This window comes from Falco rusticolus, chromosome 5, assembly GCF_015220075.1.
Source record: "Falco rusticolus isolate bFalRus1 chromosome 5, bFalRus1.pri, whole genome shotgun sequence".
NCBI classification, from domain to species: domain Eukaryota; kingdom Metazoa; phylum Chordata; class Aves; order Falconiformes; family Falconidae; genus Falco; species Falco rusticolus.
Window position 1 is genome coordinate 88,685,959 of NC_051191.1, and position 17,960 is coordinate 88,703,918.

Genomic DNA, 17,960 nt, shown 5'->3' on the forward strand with positions numbered 1-17,960 from the left:
TAGTTTATATCTGCTGTGTGGGGCTTCCTGCTTCAATTTGAAATTGCTATTGCTATATCTTTATTTCAAATAACAATTTAACTTGTTCTCAGTAGCTGCCTTGTTAATGAGACATCTAAATTTGGCTCAGAGATGAGGCTGGTCCCCAGGTCAGTTGAACCGAGCGGTGCTGACTCCGTGCTAACACAAGATGGCATTCTCCCCACCTCTCTCTCCTGATCCCCATTCTCACTGCTAGGTCAGAGCTGTTGCAACTAAACGCAACAGAAGCTGTGTGGTTTCATGGAATAGTTGCTGTGTGCGCTAGTATGTGAGCAGAGCTCTTGATTCAGATATTTAGCCGTTTCCTGAGCCATGATACTCTGGACAATGTCTTTCACTTTTTGTAGAATTCACCTCTCAATCTCTTCTCTACGTATCTCCTGAGGAGCTTTACAAATGTGCACACACAGTGGGAAGCAAATCAAAAATCCTAGAAACTGTCAGCCACTGCATAAAGACTTCTTAGTGCTCATTTTATTAAGAGTGCAGTAGAAGCTTGTTTAAAAACAGTGTGAGAGGAAGTATTTGTGGGAGATGGCATTCAGAATTTCCAACTGCAGATAAAGAGACAACGTGAATTTAGAGGACTCGTTGCTCTGCAAGCTACAGATCTAATGCAGAATAAAGCTTTGTTATCCTTGCACATCAGGTTTGGTCGGAAGCGAACATTGAGTACATTTCTGTTCCTGGGAGGATTGGCTTGTCTTATTGTCATGTTTCTTCCTAAAAAGAAAGGTAAATATTTCCTTTTGTCTCTGGAGTATGTGATAAGAATTGGTAAACACAGCATCCTATGGCCTAAGAATTTGTTGGTTGCCAGTAGATTAGGCTCATAGCCCATATGAGTCTCAATTTTTGAAGCCAGAGAAGCCACAACTCACTAAAAGGATAAGCAGCAACCTTTCTCAGACCTTAAGGAAAGGTGGAAAGGTAGAAAGGTTTAGTATTGAACTTTTGTCTTTGGATTCTGCCCTTTATATCTGATCACATCAATCACTCCTCTCTAGTGCTTCTGACTTACTCCAAGAAACATCATTCTTTGGGATTATCTTCATTAGCCAAATGATATGTCAGTGTAAGTAGTACCTGTGCAACTTATATGTGTCTCTCCAAGCGAAATACCAATGTCATAAGATCCTAAGATTTGATTCTTGTGGCAAGTTTCCATCTTTTCCTCACTGCTGTGTAATGTTCAAGACTGGTGTGATTGTAGTGTTAGTAATGTGGCTGCATTATAGTTCAGAGGGCATTCTGAAAATCTTCTCAAGCAAGGGGTCTTTAAAAGAAGTGAAATAAAATGTCTTTTCTGTAAAGACACACTAATGCTCATTTCTTCATTTTTGGAAATTTTTCAAAATGATAGAAGCAGAATTGCACAGCGAGCAATTCTTCCTTTAAATATTAGGTACATGAATTCATCTCAGCTTGTAAGATTTGTGCATGTATAACACCTGTCATAAGGAGGGAAAATGTTTCAAATATTTGAAGCATGATTCAAAAAGATTAAACATTTATGATGAGAGAGTGTGTAAGTTGCTCTAGATGGCAATTAATCTAATAGGTAAAACTTTCTTTAAAGGGGTGCAACTCAGTTTTCCAGAAGTATTCCAAATCCTAGAGCCTGGATGCTCAGGTTTTCTGGTTAAGCTGGTACCAGTCACCAAGCAGTTTCTGCATATCAAAGTATAACATGTGAAAATGAGAGCTTTTCAGAGGATAGGACTGCAGGACCCCAGGAAATCAGCTGCATGCTGAACCACCAAAGTCAGCCAGGAGCAAAGTGGCTTAGGAAGCAGAATGGCTGACTGGCCAGGAGCCACCTGTCTCTGCCTGTGATTTGCCCAAAGCAGTAAAGGCTTATGCTGTGGGCTTCCTTGGTAGGCAATTAATGCATGTTCTGACGTGCCTGGTGAAGAAGCACTGGCTGTTCTGACAAAACTGAGCTGGATGGAAAACTTGGTATGATTCTTTACAGCATCTTCCTGTCTTTTGTGTTTCTTTCAGAGTAATAACATTAGAAGCGTGCTATCTTGCATACTAGGAATTGACACTGAATAGGGCTCTTTTTACTAAACAAACTTGCTCACTTTTTCAAAAGACATCAATTATTCTTTTCCTCAACTTAGCAATGGGACTACTTTAGTATTTTATTAGTGGTAGACTCATAAAATATTGAGGTTTAGTTTCAGCCTTTACTATGTTTATAGGGTTTTTTATCTTACATATCTAGAGTTTGATGTTGTGGTAGAATGCAGGATTTTAGTGTTTTAAAGATGTCATTTATTGTAATGCTGAGGAAAAGGAAAGGAAAACTCAGTTTCTCTTTTTTTTCTAGCCTTGAGCAATAATTCCATTCTGTAGTCTCTGGAACTGTTCAGTCATTCAACTCAGTTTATTTCTGTTGGATTATATTGAATAGAATGGAAACAATTTTGGGCTAGTAGCAAGTCTGCCATGAATTTAAAATCCATTTTTTTCAGTTATTTTTTTCAAGTGTGTTACGTGGGGAATAATTTTCCTCTTTGTACAAATTTGATTGCACAGATAAAGGTAATAAATCTGTAGACGGAATATAAATTATGTTGTGTGATTTCTGCCCTTGCTGCCTAAAAGAAAGCTCCTTGGATTCTCTGCAGTTTTGAGAGTTCTCCTGAAGGTACAGATCACCCCTGACAAATACTGTCCTTTAAAGGAAAAATGCTTGGCTGTCATAGCAGGTTCTTCAGAGGATTCCTTTTCAGTCCATACTGTTGTGTGATTGAAATTATTATGGAGATGTATTTGAGTGCTCGAAAGCCTTACAAGAGTCACGTTTTCTCTGTCAGATACTGGAGTGTTTGCTGTGGTGAATAGTCGCTCTCTGTCTTTGCTGGGGAAACTGACAATCAGTGCTGCATTTAACATTGTCTACATCTACACATCAGAACTTTATCCCACAGTGATCAGGTAACGCAAATCTAAGGTCTTCATTTTTCTAGTTCTCTTACTTCTTCACCTTTTACTTCTCTGTTACTTCTTTCTATTAACTATACCTTTTCATATGAGATTTTTCAGTTATATATAATGATCAGCTGTAGCCTTATATGCTAAATTTCTTCCCTTATCCTCTTCTCACTACTTCCCTCAAATATGCAGTGTTCTCTTCAGACTAACTGTATTCTTTGTGTAACAGTAAATAGTAGTTTGGCTGCTTGGTATGCTCACAGCCCTCTCCACTTATAAGGATTACAATAGTATTTCTGGTATCTCTTTATTGAGTGATATCTGTAACTTTTTCAATGCTTTATAAATGAGACAACTCTATTAAATGTTCATACTTGCTTAACCAGCAACACTGAAGATGACTGGTCAGTAAGCTTTGGAAAAAATAACTTGATGCTTCATGTGCCATAGGGAAGCAGCAGTAAGGTTTCACTCATTAGAGGCAGAAGTACCCTGTGCTTGTGCTGACAGGGTAGACAAAAGCCTCGATTACATGGGTGCAATTTTTAATAGATATTTTAACCAGGTATTATTGTTGATGATCAGCCACCTGTGAAATTATACCGTGGTGTTTTTCACAGGAGGGCAAATCTACTGATAAATAGGATTTGGATAAAGGAATTTAGCTAAAGCTTTAGGCAGAGACAAGATGCATTAACTGAAATTGTACTTTCATTGCCTCTCTATGTGCATATGTGTTAGAATTCTGAACGTGGAGGGGATTTTTTGCTTCTCTTTAAGCCCAAAGCATATGTTTTAATTCCTGTCTTGGGGTGCTTTCAGTTATGTTTGACTTTTCTTCAATAGTTAATGTGGTCAGGGTCATGATGGAGGGTTTTTTCCTTGCTCAGTGGCACTTTTCAAAAGTTGTAATTTCTCCTGTGCAGATGTCACTGATCAATGATTTTTGTTTTCTTCTTAGGAATGTTGGAATGGGTGCCTGCTCCATGTTTTCCCGTGTTGGTGGAATCATTGCTCCTTTCGTCCCTTCATTGGTTTGTCTGAACTTCTCACTGTTATGTATATTTTTGTTTTGTGTCTCTGATATATCATCAGAGGCTTACAGAAGTGGGAATATTTTGTATAACATATGTATACAAACTAAGGTATACCTCAGACTGGGAACCAACTGGTTGAGTAGCAGCCTTGCTGGAAGAGACCTGAGTATGAAAATGGATGACAAGTAAAATGGGAGCTAGCAGCATCCTCTCATCACAAACAGGCAAAGTTCACACTGAGCTACATCAGACCCAGTCTGGGTATGTGGCCCACAGATTACATTCCCACCCAGTTCTAGAGGGATGTTAAAAAATCTGGGGAGGGCCCAGTGGAAGGTAACCAAGAGGTCATGGGCCTAGAGCACATGGCTCCAGATGAAAACTTGAGGGAATGTTGCTACTCTGATTCTCCCAGCAGTGTTCAGCAGGGGTCTATGACCACAAGTTTTGGCTTGGGGGTTAGATAGGAAATTTGGAAAATAGTCTTGAGAGGCTTAATGAGCCCTGGAACAGGCTACTTGGGGGAGAAATCTCCATCCTTGGGAGTTTTTTCAATACTTGGTTACACAAAGCTCTGATTGACCTGGTCTAGTGTTGGCTGTAGTCATGCTCAGAGTCAGTGGGTGACCTCAAGAGATCTCTTCCAACTAGCACATTTGCAATTCTGTGATATCTGTTCCCTGCTACAAAGTGATGTTGCATTTGTTAAAAAGTCCATGTTATGGACAAGAATTGAGTATACATTCAGCAGGCATTTCTTTTAAAGTCCATCTAAAAACCTGTGTGGATCTAATAGTATTGATCAGATACAACTGACAATATTAGTTAAAAAAAACCCTAGTAGGACTGGTAACTTTTATGCTAAATAAGAACACAAATACTTCCCAGATGGAATGGTTGTAAGGGTGAAGTGCTTTAACATGCAGTATGAACTAGAGGGAACCAATCTCAACCTAACTTTCTGTTCTGTTTTCCAGAAATCTGTACAGTGGTCTCTGCCTTACATTGTGTTTGGAGCGACTGGTCTTTTGTCTGGGCTCTTAAGTTTGTTGTTGCCAGAGACCTTAAACAGTCCTTTGCTAGAAACTATTTCAGACCTGCAAGTGTGTTCGTACTGGAGGCTGGGTGACGAAGCCATGTCATTACAAGCCCTAGATGGCTCACAGGTATGTTCATTTTTTTTTCCTAGTACTTTTCTGTTGTGTTTATTTCAACTGTCAGCTTGAATATGCCACTCTAGATAGATTTGGATAGTGATTCTTGGCCTGTGGAGGACAGGCCCCAAGGAGGTACAGAAGATAGTTAGTGACCTTACCCATTGCATCTGAAATGTCTGGAAATGCAGGCTGAAACATAGCTGGGTTAGTTCATCCCTTTAAGGCCAAAGCTTACAATTTCTTCCTTTGGCATAAAGGACTTGGTGGTGTCTAGTCTAATCTAAGACGGATTGCTGCAGCATGCTCTGTGCAAAGCTGGCCATTGAAGTCTGAGAAGCCTTAGATGTTAAAGAACACAGAAGCCTGTTCGTGAGGGGCTGTTCTGAAAGGTAGCACACTGTACTTCTGCTCTGGCTGTTCTGCAGTGTTGATGGTTAGATCTATCCTAGAGAGACTTTAAATGGGCTCAAGCTAGGCTGACCTCTGAGATCTGTCCCGCTGTTGATTCTGGGAAACGAGGTTCATTGAAAATGTTGGAACTACAAAATTCCTAGGCATAAGCATAAATAAATGTTTTCTATTGAGATTTCCTTGGAACGTTGTTTTTTCATGCTTCCTTTTGTCCACCTCCTCTTGAGCTGTGTACATCTTGCAGTCACGCAGAGGTTTTTTCACATGGCTGCTTCTCTGTGAATTGAGTGGGGTTAGAGAGAAGTAGCTAGAGAGCTGGAAGTGGGTGTTTTGAATTTGGCTAAGGTTTTAATGTTTAAATCCTAGTCCCAAAATTTTAAGTGTCAATGGACTAACAAAAGTTGAGGAAGTGATGAGTTGCCCTTCAAGTAGAAAGTTAGTTGTCCCATTACGCAGAGATAAGATGGGATCTTTATACCATCTTTTACTTTCATTTGATTAATTTTTGGTCAAGCGGTCTGAGATTCACAACTTTGTGTATTCATAAACTTATTTTCACACAAATCAGGAGGCAGAGTAACATTTGTTTCTAGGATGAGAACAGTTGTTTCCTTTCAAAGGCTTCAACATGTTGCCTTGTTTACCAATTTTAGCTGTAGTGATTTTTGACAGGACAGCACAGTTCGCTCACAAAAACACCCTTGAAGAAAGCTTGAAAGAGGCAGTTCTGTAATAATTAATTTTATGCTGTAGCTACTTTACATGCACGTTTTATAAACATTTTTACCCATACTGGGTAATATGTTATGGCACCACATTCTTGAAGACAACACAAATCCATCATATACACTTATATCAAGTTTACACCAGCTGTTATTTTGGTAATTATGTCATTATTACATCTTAACTGTGCAGATGGCTTACTAACAAAAAACAGTTCTAGCAAATAGTGCAGGTGTTACAGCTTAGAAGAGAGAAAGTCGCATTTTTATTTTCCTTTCTAACAAAGTAAGGTCAGTATTGCCCTTTGAGGTGACAAGTGTTTGTCAGTATTTGCACAACTTGATTCACTTATGTCAGGCAGCCTTCTCAGGTTTAAATCTTCCCTGCTTGCACTTCTGTATGCTTCTTAAAAATCGCAACCTGAACAGGATCCACAAAAGAAAATAAAGGAATGGATGGATTAAAATTATTGAATCCAAATCTAAAAAAAAGTCATTGGTTCAGGCCTGAAATAATCCTGTAACTGCAGTGAAGTTGTATCTGGAATGTCTGTGACACATTAGGGGTTTATTTTAAAGCCCACAAAGCACTGATAAAATGGAAAGCTGTTAAACATTAACCTTATTTGACAAGGCCATGGAGAGGTCTTATGAAGCTGCTATAAGAAAGATGTAGAATTTAGTTGGCATACCCTGAATTCCGCCTGTGGAATCCATTGTCCTTTTGTACCACTTTCAAGATAACGTGTTCTGGTTGCCCAGAATGTATGTTAACAGGGACAAAACCTCCAAGAATGTGACATTCAAGTTGGGCAGCATCCAGTGATAGCCTGACTTTCCTCAAATAATTTTAGAAATCCAGAAAAAAGCATAACATAATTCCCTTTATATCTTCTGACATGTCTTAGTGCTCAAACTGTTTGAAATTCCTTTGCAGTTAACGCACATTGCTGTAGCAAAACTCTGAAGACAGATCTAAAGCTACAGATTTTGCTTGCGTGGTACTGTCAGTCAGGAACATGATTTCCATTTCTCTATTTTTCACCCTTCTTCACATATGACTAGGCAGGCAGAAGTCTTAGGGTGGATACAAGCATACTGGAAAAAAGTCCTAAATACTCAAACTAGATGGAGTTTATACTAGCAAGAGAATCTTTTTAACTGGAATGATTTGTATCAGTTCTAATGGAAAAATGCTACACTGGCCAAATAAAAATCAATTAGCTGTAATAGTTGAATGTAATTTGGGTATGTGATATAAATTCTGTTTTTTAAAAGGACACTGGCTGAGGTAGGTATACTTATGATGAGGAGTTTAGTTTCCGAACATAGAAAATGGTAATTTCCACCCCCCCACCCCCCCCTTTCCATAACACCTTTATTTGGTATTTCAGGGGATCTTTTTAATTGAACTTGCATAGGAAAATGCCCATGCTACACATGGAGAAGTAATAATTCAGGGTGGAGAAGCTTTTTAACTTATCAAGTAATCTGTGTGTTCTGGAAACAGAGGTTCAGTAGCTCACCACAGAGTAGGGGCCTCAGACTTACTTTAGGAGAGCTGAGTAGATTATCACTTCAGAACCATTCTAGCCAGGCTGTCTCCTGCATGTATTCTCTAGTGTACTGATGGAGCAGAGAAAGTCCATCCACTAGAAGCCCATGTCTTTTAAAGAGATTTTGAGGAACTGAGGACACAAATTTTAATTCACCTAGCGTCTTTTACAGGGCTTTAATACAGTGATTTGACCTGTCTCATCTTACTTTTCCTCTACCAGCATTCCAACAGAGGTGTAATGGCTCATGCTTACATATTTTGAGGTTGACTTAGTGTTTTCTGTGCTAACTGATGGCTTCATTTTTGTTTCTAGTCTGGAGACAAAGACAGTTCTTCGGGGAGTGGAAGTGAAGATGAGCAGTTTTATGATGCTGATGAAGAGACTCATATGATCAAGTAATGAAAAGAAGAAACACTGGCCTATTTTATGCCTTTTCTTACTTGTCCAGTCAGACCAGCTGTAAGTCGAATGCTGGGGATCTCACCTGTCAGGGAATGTAATTGGGCGAGTGCCTGTGTCTTTTCCTGACCAGGAGAGGGTTTTGAGTACTGTTCAGTCTAATTACACCGCTGATGCTCTCCATATGAGACAGCTGTTCAAATTCTTGTGGTTCAGAATAACAGTGCACAGACCGAAGCTGAAGCCAAGTGAGACAGCAAGGGTGGGATTAAGTATTTGCCTAGGAAATTACCTAGGCTTAGACAGATTTGGACTGTTCATCAATGCACATGGTTGTATTTTATTTTCAAGGTGGTTGATTTTTGATTCCGTATAAATCGATAAGCTTGAAAACATCCACTGTTGTTTTCTGTAGGGTGAAAGCGGTCACAGAATGTGCTGTATGAAACCCTGGTGGGAACAGAGTTCTGAAATTGTATGTTAAAATGGCTTCTGCATATTGAACTGGGGGAGAGGCAACTATGAACATAAGGTTCTTGTCTGTGCGTACAGACACCTGTGTGGAGAGTTACAGGGTGCAGCTGATTAGTCATGTGCCGTGCATTAACGTAGTGATAATTGAATGCTGGGAGGAAGGACTATGGAAAAGAGCGAATATAAAACCTGCAGATGTAAAGGACATTACTGATAATTTTTTTTTTTTCCTTCTTTTCATCCACCAAGCATCTTCTTGGGCTGTCTTATACATATATTTGCCACATGTTCCTCACATCTCAGCACTGCTGTTTATAGCTTTAAGTCTTTTACCTTGTCCTCACTTTGCCATAAGTATAGAAGCTCAGCAACTTCTCTGTGCAGTGAAATAATTCTGTGAAGGATATAATTTCGTGGGTGGGGCATAGGTGAGGTATTTATCACATACTGTGTTTGTGAGGTGTGTGTTAGAATATATAGCTCATTTTTGTGGACCTGTCTGTATCTTTATTTCTGGAAGAAACTTAACTCTGAAGTGGTAAGAGGAACTGTGTGTTGCTGTTACACTTCGGGGGTTATTGCCAGGAAGCTGCTAGTATTTATTTATAAATCTTGTGTGTAGATAAAGTTCTCAGTTTTTTTTCTTTTTAAAAAAAAGGTTAACCTCTTTGAGGCAGCATTTGGTTACTTGATGTTGTTTCTTAACCGGTGTGTGCTCAAGCACTTGGTTACTTGACCTTCTTGAAGGCAACTTTCTTCTGCTGTTTACACTGAACTTCGTGTAAGTGCTTCATCAGAGGGATAGGGAATCTTGAAATATGAAACATGAACATATGAAATGTTACAGCTACAAAGATGAGGCCTTACAAGGATTCAGTTTTCTTGATTACATTGTCATCTTCATCCTCTGATCTGTGGCTTTCTATTTATTAAGATTGATTTCTATAAAATATTTATTAGTCTTTATACTTGGAGTTCCTAGCAAAGTGCCACACAATGGCAGCAAGTGTATTGTCAGGCTCACTAGCCATTTTTAGGGATGTTGGACTAAAAAAAAAAAGCTGGATTAAAAAAAAATGGAAAAGCTGACTGCTGAATATTTTCTGGTTAAACTGAGAAGCTTCTTTACTCTGAAAGAAGGTGAAAGTAAATGCATCTGAATTCTGTACCTAGCTGCGTGAACTTTGTTTGCTGGGAACTGTAACGCTGAGCAAAGTGCAGCTACCCTGGTTGGTGCAGAGAGCAGCCCAGAGACAGCAGATGCCCACGTGCAGTAATCCCACTTGGCCTGAACTTCATCCAGGCATTGACTGTGAGCAAAGTTGGGAACTTCAGTCCCTATGGACAATGTATCAATATTGTTGTAATTTTTGCCTGTTATGAGCTTCACTAGAAGAATTCCAGCCTGCAGTCTGCACTTTGTTTTTTCCAGATTGTTGAATAGTTGTAGATGTGGCAAAGCACTTTTAAACACAGCTGCATAGTCTTTCTGCCTTATTTGGTCCTTTTGTATGCAAGAAAATTACTCCAAATAAGACACTTGGAAATACTTTAAAAAAAAATATTCTTTTCCTAGTTTTGCATTCACATTTTGAATTATGGACAGCTGGAAAAAATACTTTTTGTTGCTGATGGCTTTTAAATAAATAAAACCTGCTTGCTTAGAAGCAAACAGTGATAAGCCTGGTGGTATTAACAAACTGCTAAGACCCAACAGGTTTTTTAGGTGTGTGCTGCCTCTGTCCCTCTTTGGATGGTAGATGGAGTAAGTCATCTGGGAGGCAGACAGGAGCTGTTGGGTTTCCTCCCTCCATAGTTTCACAGTTGTTGCTGCTGGCACCCCTCGTTATGCCACACCTCAACATAATTTTCATTAGAAAGGTAGGATGCTGTAATGGTTCAGGTGGAGGAGATCACTCTTTGCAGGACCTGAGCTGGATTTTGTGACAGTCACCAACTTTTAATTAAACTTACCTCTCCACTCATGCACTCTTGTATCATAAGTATACATGTGTAAAATTGCAAAACCAAGAGTGAAAATAACATGAGCAGGTTTTTTTCCATAAAAGTTGCTGCTCTTTTTTTAACCTTAAATATGTTCTGTGTTTGCACCTTTGGAGTTTTACAGGGCAGCATCCTTTTTTTGTCAACCATAGGAACTCTCTATTGTTACTTTCCCTGCCCAGTTAATTCAGAAGTTTTATAGGAGAGAATCCATTCAGGAGGAGCTCAGCAATGTAATATCAGGCTTCTTAAAATTACTTGGTCTAGTAATTCCTAGATTAGGAAGTCCTAATCCATTAGGTGCATTAAGCTTCTTTTCATAGAGGTTTGTTTTATACAAACTCGCTTTCTAGTACAGAAATGTGCAGGTTCACTTTTTTCTTACCCATGGAGTGTAATGCTTTATAGTATTGAGATACTTGTGCTACATATAATGTTCACTGGGGAGAGATGCTGTACAGTGTTATGTAGCCTATGTGGTCAGCGTTTTCTGTATCTAGATAGAGCGTTATTGCTAAGCAAAAGTTCTTCAGCTGAGCAGTACCTGCTCTTATGTGTGTCACAGCCATGTTACTTGAAAGCCCGAATCAGGTCAGAGAGAACTTGTGATGTTGAAGTTATGTGTAAGCAGTGTATGTAGACCCAATTAATAAATCTCAGTGTTTCAGCAGTACGTTTGCCCTGAGGAGTACTGCAGAGCAGAGGCTGAGGCAGCACTAGATACACCACAGCGTACGACATATGTTGTGATGCTGAGCCCGAGACTTGGATCCTTGCTATAGTTGAGTGAAGGATGACAACCTTATCCCACATTTTTTGCTAGACTAGCTTTGTATACTAAGCAGCCTGCACTGTTAACTGCTTTTTGTGTTGTGCAGGCACTACAATACCTAACCCACAGGATGGGAATTCCTTCCCTGGACTCCTTTTGGTTTTGGAGCTGTCATTTTTTTTTTTCCAGCCAGCTCACTTAGTGGGATTATGCTAGAGATTAAAGAGGCTTTCCTATGGTGCTGATTAATCAGATTTTAGTACTGTCTCAGCAGAATCCCAAACATACCTCACCTGTCTGGGGACCTCACAAGTGATCCTTGAATACAGCTAAAAGTGAGGGAGAGTGACAGGTCATGTGAGTCAGCATGGAGGAGAATTAGCTGGAGGGAGTTGAAAGAGTAGAGGATTCAGCAAAAAAACTTTAGGGCAAGGGTAAGTGAAAACACAAGATAGTAACCATTGGGTGGAAGTGCCCTTCTTGCTGCTTGTCTTGGCTTGCAGCTTCTCCTTTCAGAGCTAGCATTGGTTCCAAAATGTCCTACTGGGGCCGGCAGTTTCATAATTTCCTTTTAACATAGACTTTGTTCAGCACTACTATAGTGATGAAACATTTGGATCAATATAAAATGTGGCACACTTCAGTTTTCTTTTGGACTCAGCTTTTCTATGAAATGGCATGTCTACTTAAATCATTAACGTTTATAAAACCCTCTTTGGGAGAATGCTGTCCAACTGGTTATCACTTATTTGCCAGCTTCCCTTTAGAAAGATAGGAAGATCACAATTATTTGGTTCACTTTTTTCGCACAACTTCTTGTGAAGTGATACCTCAGCCTTTTAAAACAGTTTTAGTACCTGGCTGGTTTTGATAGGCTGAAGAGAATAGAATAAGCAAGTGATTAAACAAATTAACTTGTCAAAACTACTTCCTCTGAAAACAAAGTTAGTACTCTCCATTTAAGGATTAGAAAAGTGCTGCTCAGACTCCCTGTTGCACCAGAAACTTAGAAGGTTAAAGGAGGGCCACAGGTGACCTGATGTTCAGGTCAGGTTGCTGAGTGAAGAACATGTCCACATCTCTCCAGAGACACCAAATTAACGTGGAGCAGACTGTAGCTAGTTGCCACCTTTGTTACAGCCAAGGCTTTAAGGATTGCTGCCACATGCTCACCTGGTTACAGTGTGAAATCCATGCCAGGGTTTCCAGACTGTATGGATGTACTGAGGTTAGCAGAATATCCCTTGCAGAACTGTGGGGAATGCAGTTGAGCAGTACATTTTCCAGTCTGTTTAACCTAAACATATAAAAGCGGTTTGCAAGAGAATGTTTTTGTTGTACTGAGAAAAAAGGGAAAGTGAGGAACCAACCTACTTTTCCGAGAGTGTGTTAATGGAAACGTTTGAGCTAACACTTTTCTTCCCAAGTCTTCTGTGTAATCACCAAATGCAAGTTTGGTTAGTATTCCTTTGTTCTAGCTGAAGGATGGTGTGCTATGCAAACCTTTTCCTACCCTCTTAGAGCTTCTTTCATCATGCTCTTTGACACGGCTGAATCCAGGCATCTGTGCATGTAAGTTGTGAGCCATACAGTAAATCTGTCAAAAAAGCCCGAGAGCAGTGCTGTCACTTGATGGCGGAAGATAGTCTGGCCTGACACACTTAATGCCAGTGTCAGAAATGTCTATATTCAGCTGTTTACCAAACAGGAGGCTTAGGATGTAGCTGTGTTTTGAGTCTTACTGCTTGTATCTTACTACAAGATGTATTAAGTGCAAGAAAGATACCTACACACACAAAAAAAACAACCTCTGTGACAGATCTAAATGTAGAACTGGAGGGTGAACAAATTTATACAAAATTTTTTTCCGTGCTATGTATTTTTATTGTCTTGTCCAGTCTGTTAGCCTTCAGATTTTCCAGGTGCTAGGTCTAACAGCTGGGTAAAACGTTCACCCTGACAGTTTGAATTTACTGAACATTCTCATCTTATTTTTGGTACTACTTGCTGTTTCTGTCATTCTGAGAAGGGCTCCTGTATTGCCTAATGGGGAGCAGATTTTTCTGTTCTGATTTGAAGTGCCTGTTTTATAAAAGTCATCTTTAATTTCCTCAGCCAACTTGATAGGGGACTGTGTGTAAAGTAACATCATAGAATTGTATTACATAAGTGCCAAAGACAGTTTTTCTGGAAAGCAATGGTCCAAAACTAGTTCTAGCTGCATTCATTTGGAATTCTTCCACGCAACCTGCTACAACTGGTGTTTACAAGCATCTCTGGAGCTTTAGGGGACAGAAAGAGTTACCTTTGCTTGTCTTTCATTGCTCAGTTCACTTAAGTAGCTTTTCTTTCTGAGAAACCAAATAAATTAAATGAAGGATTTAAATAAAGCTAGGTTTTGTAGAATGTGCAGAATTTATACCATGTAGCCATTATCGAGAAATCTGCAGAGCCTGTTTGCTTCAGAGTTGCAAATGTCAAAGCTTATTCTGAGACTGATAAAACCTGGGTTTAAAACTGCACATTGGAATTTGTTAGTTCATTCACCAGCCTTACAAATTAGCATTGCTAATAACAGCTCGCCTGGAGCTTCAGAGTATCTAGCACTTTTCTATAAAAATATACAGTCTGAGGCATTGCTAAATAATAACATCTAAAGTTTAAATCCCTATTACAACTAAAATTCACTGCAAGTCAGCCCTGTTGTGGCTGCTTCTTTGCCAGTAAATAGGCAGGTTTGGGCAGCAAGAGCTGGCTGTCCCCAGAAGAATGGTTTAAAAAAATATATATCTTTCTCCAGTGTGTGGGCAGAGCGAAGTAGGACCATGGGGTGTCAGGGTCCTGTTGTACACGGCAAGCTTATAGGGTGGAATATATTTAAATAAGTAGTTGTCCACTCTCATTTACAAAAGCAAAAGGGTAGTAGATGAAACAGGTCTTTTACAGCTTCCCGTCAACATATCTGAGGTGATCGTATTATACCTGCTTTTATCAGGAGGCAGGAAAAAGTATGGTGGTAAGAATACCTTTGCCAATATTGAAAGTTATATTTACTTAAAGATGACCCATGAGAGGTATCTGGCACATCTGTGTTCAAACAACATGTTTTTAAATGATGAAAATTTGATTGGGAGACAGGCATTTCTGGTGTTTGTAGAAAAAAAATAATCAGTGTTGATGAAAATTGTTACAGAGCAGACAACTGCTGGGTGATTTCTGATGAAAGAATGTATTGTGGTTGCTGTGATTTCAAGTATGCCTCTAAAAGACTAATTTTGAGTATTTAATCCTTGTCACTCTCCAAAGTCTAATCCAAATTTTATTTTCTTCTTGTTAAAATTTAATTGGTACTTCTATTGCACTACATTTCCTTCCTGAATCTAATGAGTCTGATTTTTAAGCTACCTCTTTATGTTGAGCTTTTTTGTCAATTTTGTATTTAATTAATTTTTCAGAAGGTAGAAAATATTTCCTTTGTTTATTTATGTAGGAGTCAATGACTTAAGGACCACAAGTCCTCCTTCTGTTTAAAGTTTTTTCTTAAAGGCCTTTTAAATTTAGTTAAAAGACTTAAGCTTTTGAAGGAGCAGAATAATTACACACTTAGAACATGGATTCTCCTGTGTGTACTGTTTGTTTTTTAGAAGGGCCTGAAAGCCCTTGGTGTTATACTAATCTCAGTTGAGGACCTGACTTTTGAGGCAATAAAGTTTTGAGTTGGGGAGTTTTAATCAATTTAATTTATTGGCAGTTAAGGAGCTTTTAAGTGCTGGTTTTGGAACTGGAAGAAAACCTAAAGAAAACACTGCTGCTTTCTTCCAGACAATGCTTTTCGCTCTCTTGCCCCCATGCCACCCCCCACCCCAAGGTGGTCTCCAGTTCCTTGGCTGTGTGCTATGCTCGGGCCCTTCAGCAAGGCAGCGGGTAGGACAGGGGACTGGGATCAGTCTGTTGCGCTTGCTGCTGTTCTGCTGCTCCTTGTTTCTTACTCTGCTTTCGTGGGGTTTCTTCACCAGCCGCCAATCCCTTTAGAGTTGTAGCTTCTTCTGAGTCTACTCTCAGCCTCTGCTCAGGCTATGATTTTTCCTTTGGCATTTCTCCTGCTCAGCTGTCTCTCCTTCCCGCTCCTCTTGTGCTGGCATGGTCCCATCCTTTTTTCCTCCCACTGCTATAGCACTGTAATCTCTTTCTTGGCATTTATTGCCCTTTCTTAAACATGCCCTTGCAGAAGTGACAGAAACTCCTCTGGCAGTGTTGGAGTACAGTGGGTCAGTGCCCTCTGTGCCCAAGAGGCGCAGGAGGATCCATCTGAAGATCACTTTTTTTACTGTGAGGGTCACTGAGCACTAACACAGGTTGCCTGGGGAAGTTAATGGAGTTTCCACGCGTGGAAGTATTCAGAAGGTTTGTGGACATAGTCCTAGGCAGCCTGCTCTAGTAGGTGGCCCTGCTTGAACAGAGTGGTTGGACTAGATGACCTCCAGAGGTCCCTTCAAACATCAGCCATTCTGTGATTCCTGTGCCGCCTGTTGTTGAGCTGGCTGGGACCCGCACGGGGCAGTCACTGGCCTCTTCCCACACAAGACACCCCACAGCCCCTCTCTACCAAAACCCTGACAGTTATGCTCGATACATGACGGTGTAGGGGTTTCTTGCAAGTAAAGGCCTTATAGTTTGGGCTGACAGTTTTTGTGAGTTGTAATTGGTACTGTGTTCCCTTTCTGTGTTAGTGTTGTTGTAGGTCAAATAAATGAAACTCCTAGGGACATAATCAGACATGTGTAGCCAAGTTCTGTGTCTGTTTACATTTGCATCCCTGCTGATTTCAGAAGACAGAACTTAGATCTCCACTTGACCAGAGGAGCAGCCAAAGGGGTAAACTACTTTTTCTGCTCAACCCTTCATCATGAAAACAAACCTTTGTATAGTCTCTATATCCTTTAGACTTTGTATTGTTTCCTCATGCCAGATTAATTTGAACCAACCGTCAAAAAGTCCTTGGCAGTTGAGAGTTACTTGAGTAGGAGGAAAGTAGAAATTGGGGGGGGAATAGATTCACTGCTTCAAACAAAAATCAAGTTCTATATGGTTGGTGTGTGTTATTTTTAAATATTTTATTTGGATTACTTGAATACTGAGTGTTATGAGCCTTCCCATGTTAAACTGAGGACTGATACGTTTCAGAAGAACTTTAACTGTATTAGTGTGTTGCTGTTAACTCAGAGTTATACCGCCGAATGTTTTTAGAATACTTGACCTGAGAAGTCACAACTAAAGACAGCATAAGCTTTTCCACAACAGACCTTTTCTGGTGGTATATCCATATGTTCTGTGAACAGCTGTTGGATTCATCTTTTTAAGATGTTCTTTGCCATGAGTGAAGGACCATAACGGCTGTTGAAATATTCAGAACAATTGCACTTACCTGTTCTGTTTTCTTAATGTGTTTCCTATGCATACTGCCTTACCTGTATGTACTGTACTTCACTGAAGGTACAAAAAGTAAATATCAGGTTCTTAATTTATAAAATGTAAATGAGTTCTAAAAATAATTCTGTAATAGTACATATTTTCCAGTGATATCTGTCTTCTAAGAGAAGGGTGGTGGTGGTAATCCAGGTGAATTTAGTCAAGAGTTAATATTGGTGGTCTTCACAGTCTCACTTAATTTCTGAATGATTTTGATCATTTGAAATACATTTTTTTCTTTTAAGATTTTTTTTTAGAGGCTAACCTATGTTAGTAAGCCAACTTTAAGGTGACTTGTAACAGCTCTGATACTGCCTCTGACTCATACAGTTCATATAATGTCTTTGTAACTTATTTTGTGCCTTTTCTTCCCCTGACACACAATCTCTCAATAAAAACAAGCTCTTTTGCAACACTGCAAACCTATTTTATTGTCCTGGTTTTTTTACTTGCCTGACCCTTTTGTTTTGTTTTCTGGAGGGGGCTGAAGGTCTCATAATAGAATAGATATTTATAATGGACTCTGCAGAAGAAAATTGACAAGGTGGAAAGCAGGTCATTTTGGAACGGCAGTGCTACAAAGCGCCTGGGAAACTGGGACTGTCAGTACTAATCAATATATTCCACCATATCTATCACAAATAATTTCTAACAAAAACCAGCACCAGTGGAATGCGAGAATCAATTTACTACTGGCTCCAGTTGTGCTGATTGATGTTGAAAGACTGGAAACACTTTGGGGGGTTTAGGAATAGCAAAGTGTCTGTGGTACTGTTACTAATATTTGTCTGGGGGAGTTCCCACGAGCCCTGGTTGGCACTATAACACCCCTCCTTTGAAGCGCTGTGGCAAATGCACAAAAACATGGTCCCTGTCCTCGGCCGGGGCTTCTGCCTAAATATCTTGGCGGGGAATGGCAGAATTTGAACATTTGTCTTCATTACCTGGAAATGAGGTGATAAATAGCTTGA

At 39.7% G+C, this 17,960-nt stretch overlaps 1 protein-coding gene across 1 annotated transcript in view; it reads left to right on the forward strand.

Moving 5' to 3' along the window:
• SLC22A15 (solute carrier family 22 member 15) overlaps positions 1-17,415 on the forward strand; it is a 41,336-nt gene extending 23,921 nt beyond the window's left edge. The window contains exons 8-12 of the mRNA XM_037389444.1: positions 692-777; positions 2,868-2,988; positions 3,947-4,019; positions 5,000-5,188; positions 8,184-17,415. Coding sequence (XP_037245341.1) covers positions 692-777; positions 2,868-2,988; positions 3,947-4,019; positions 5,000-5,188; positions 8,184-8,270 — 556 coding nt within the window. The 3' untranslated portion in view covers positions 8,271-17,415. The remainder of the gene's footprint in view (positions 1-691; positions 778-2,867; positions 2,989-3,946; positions 4,020-4,999; positions 5,189-8,183) is intronic.
• The last annotated feature ends 545 nt before the right edge of the window (positions 17,416-17,960 follow it).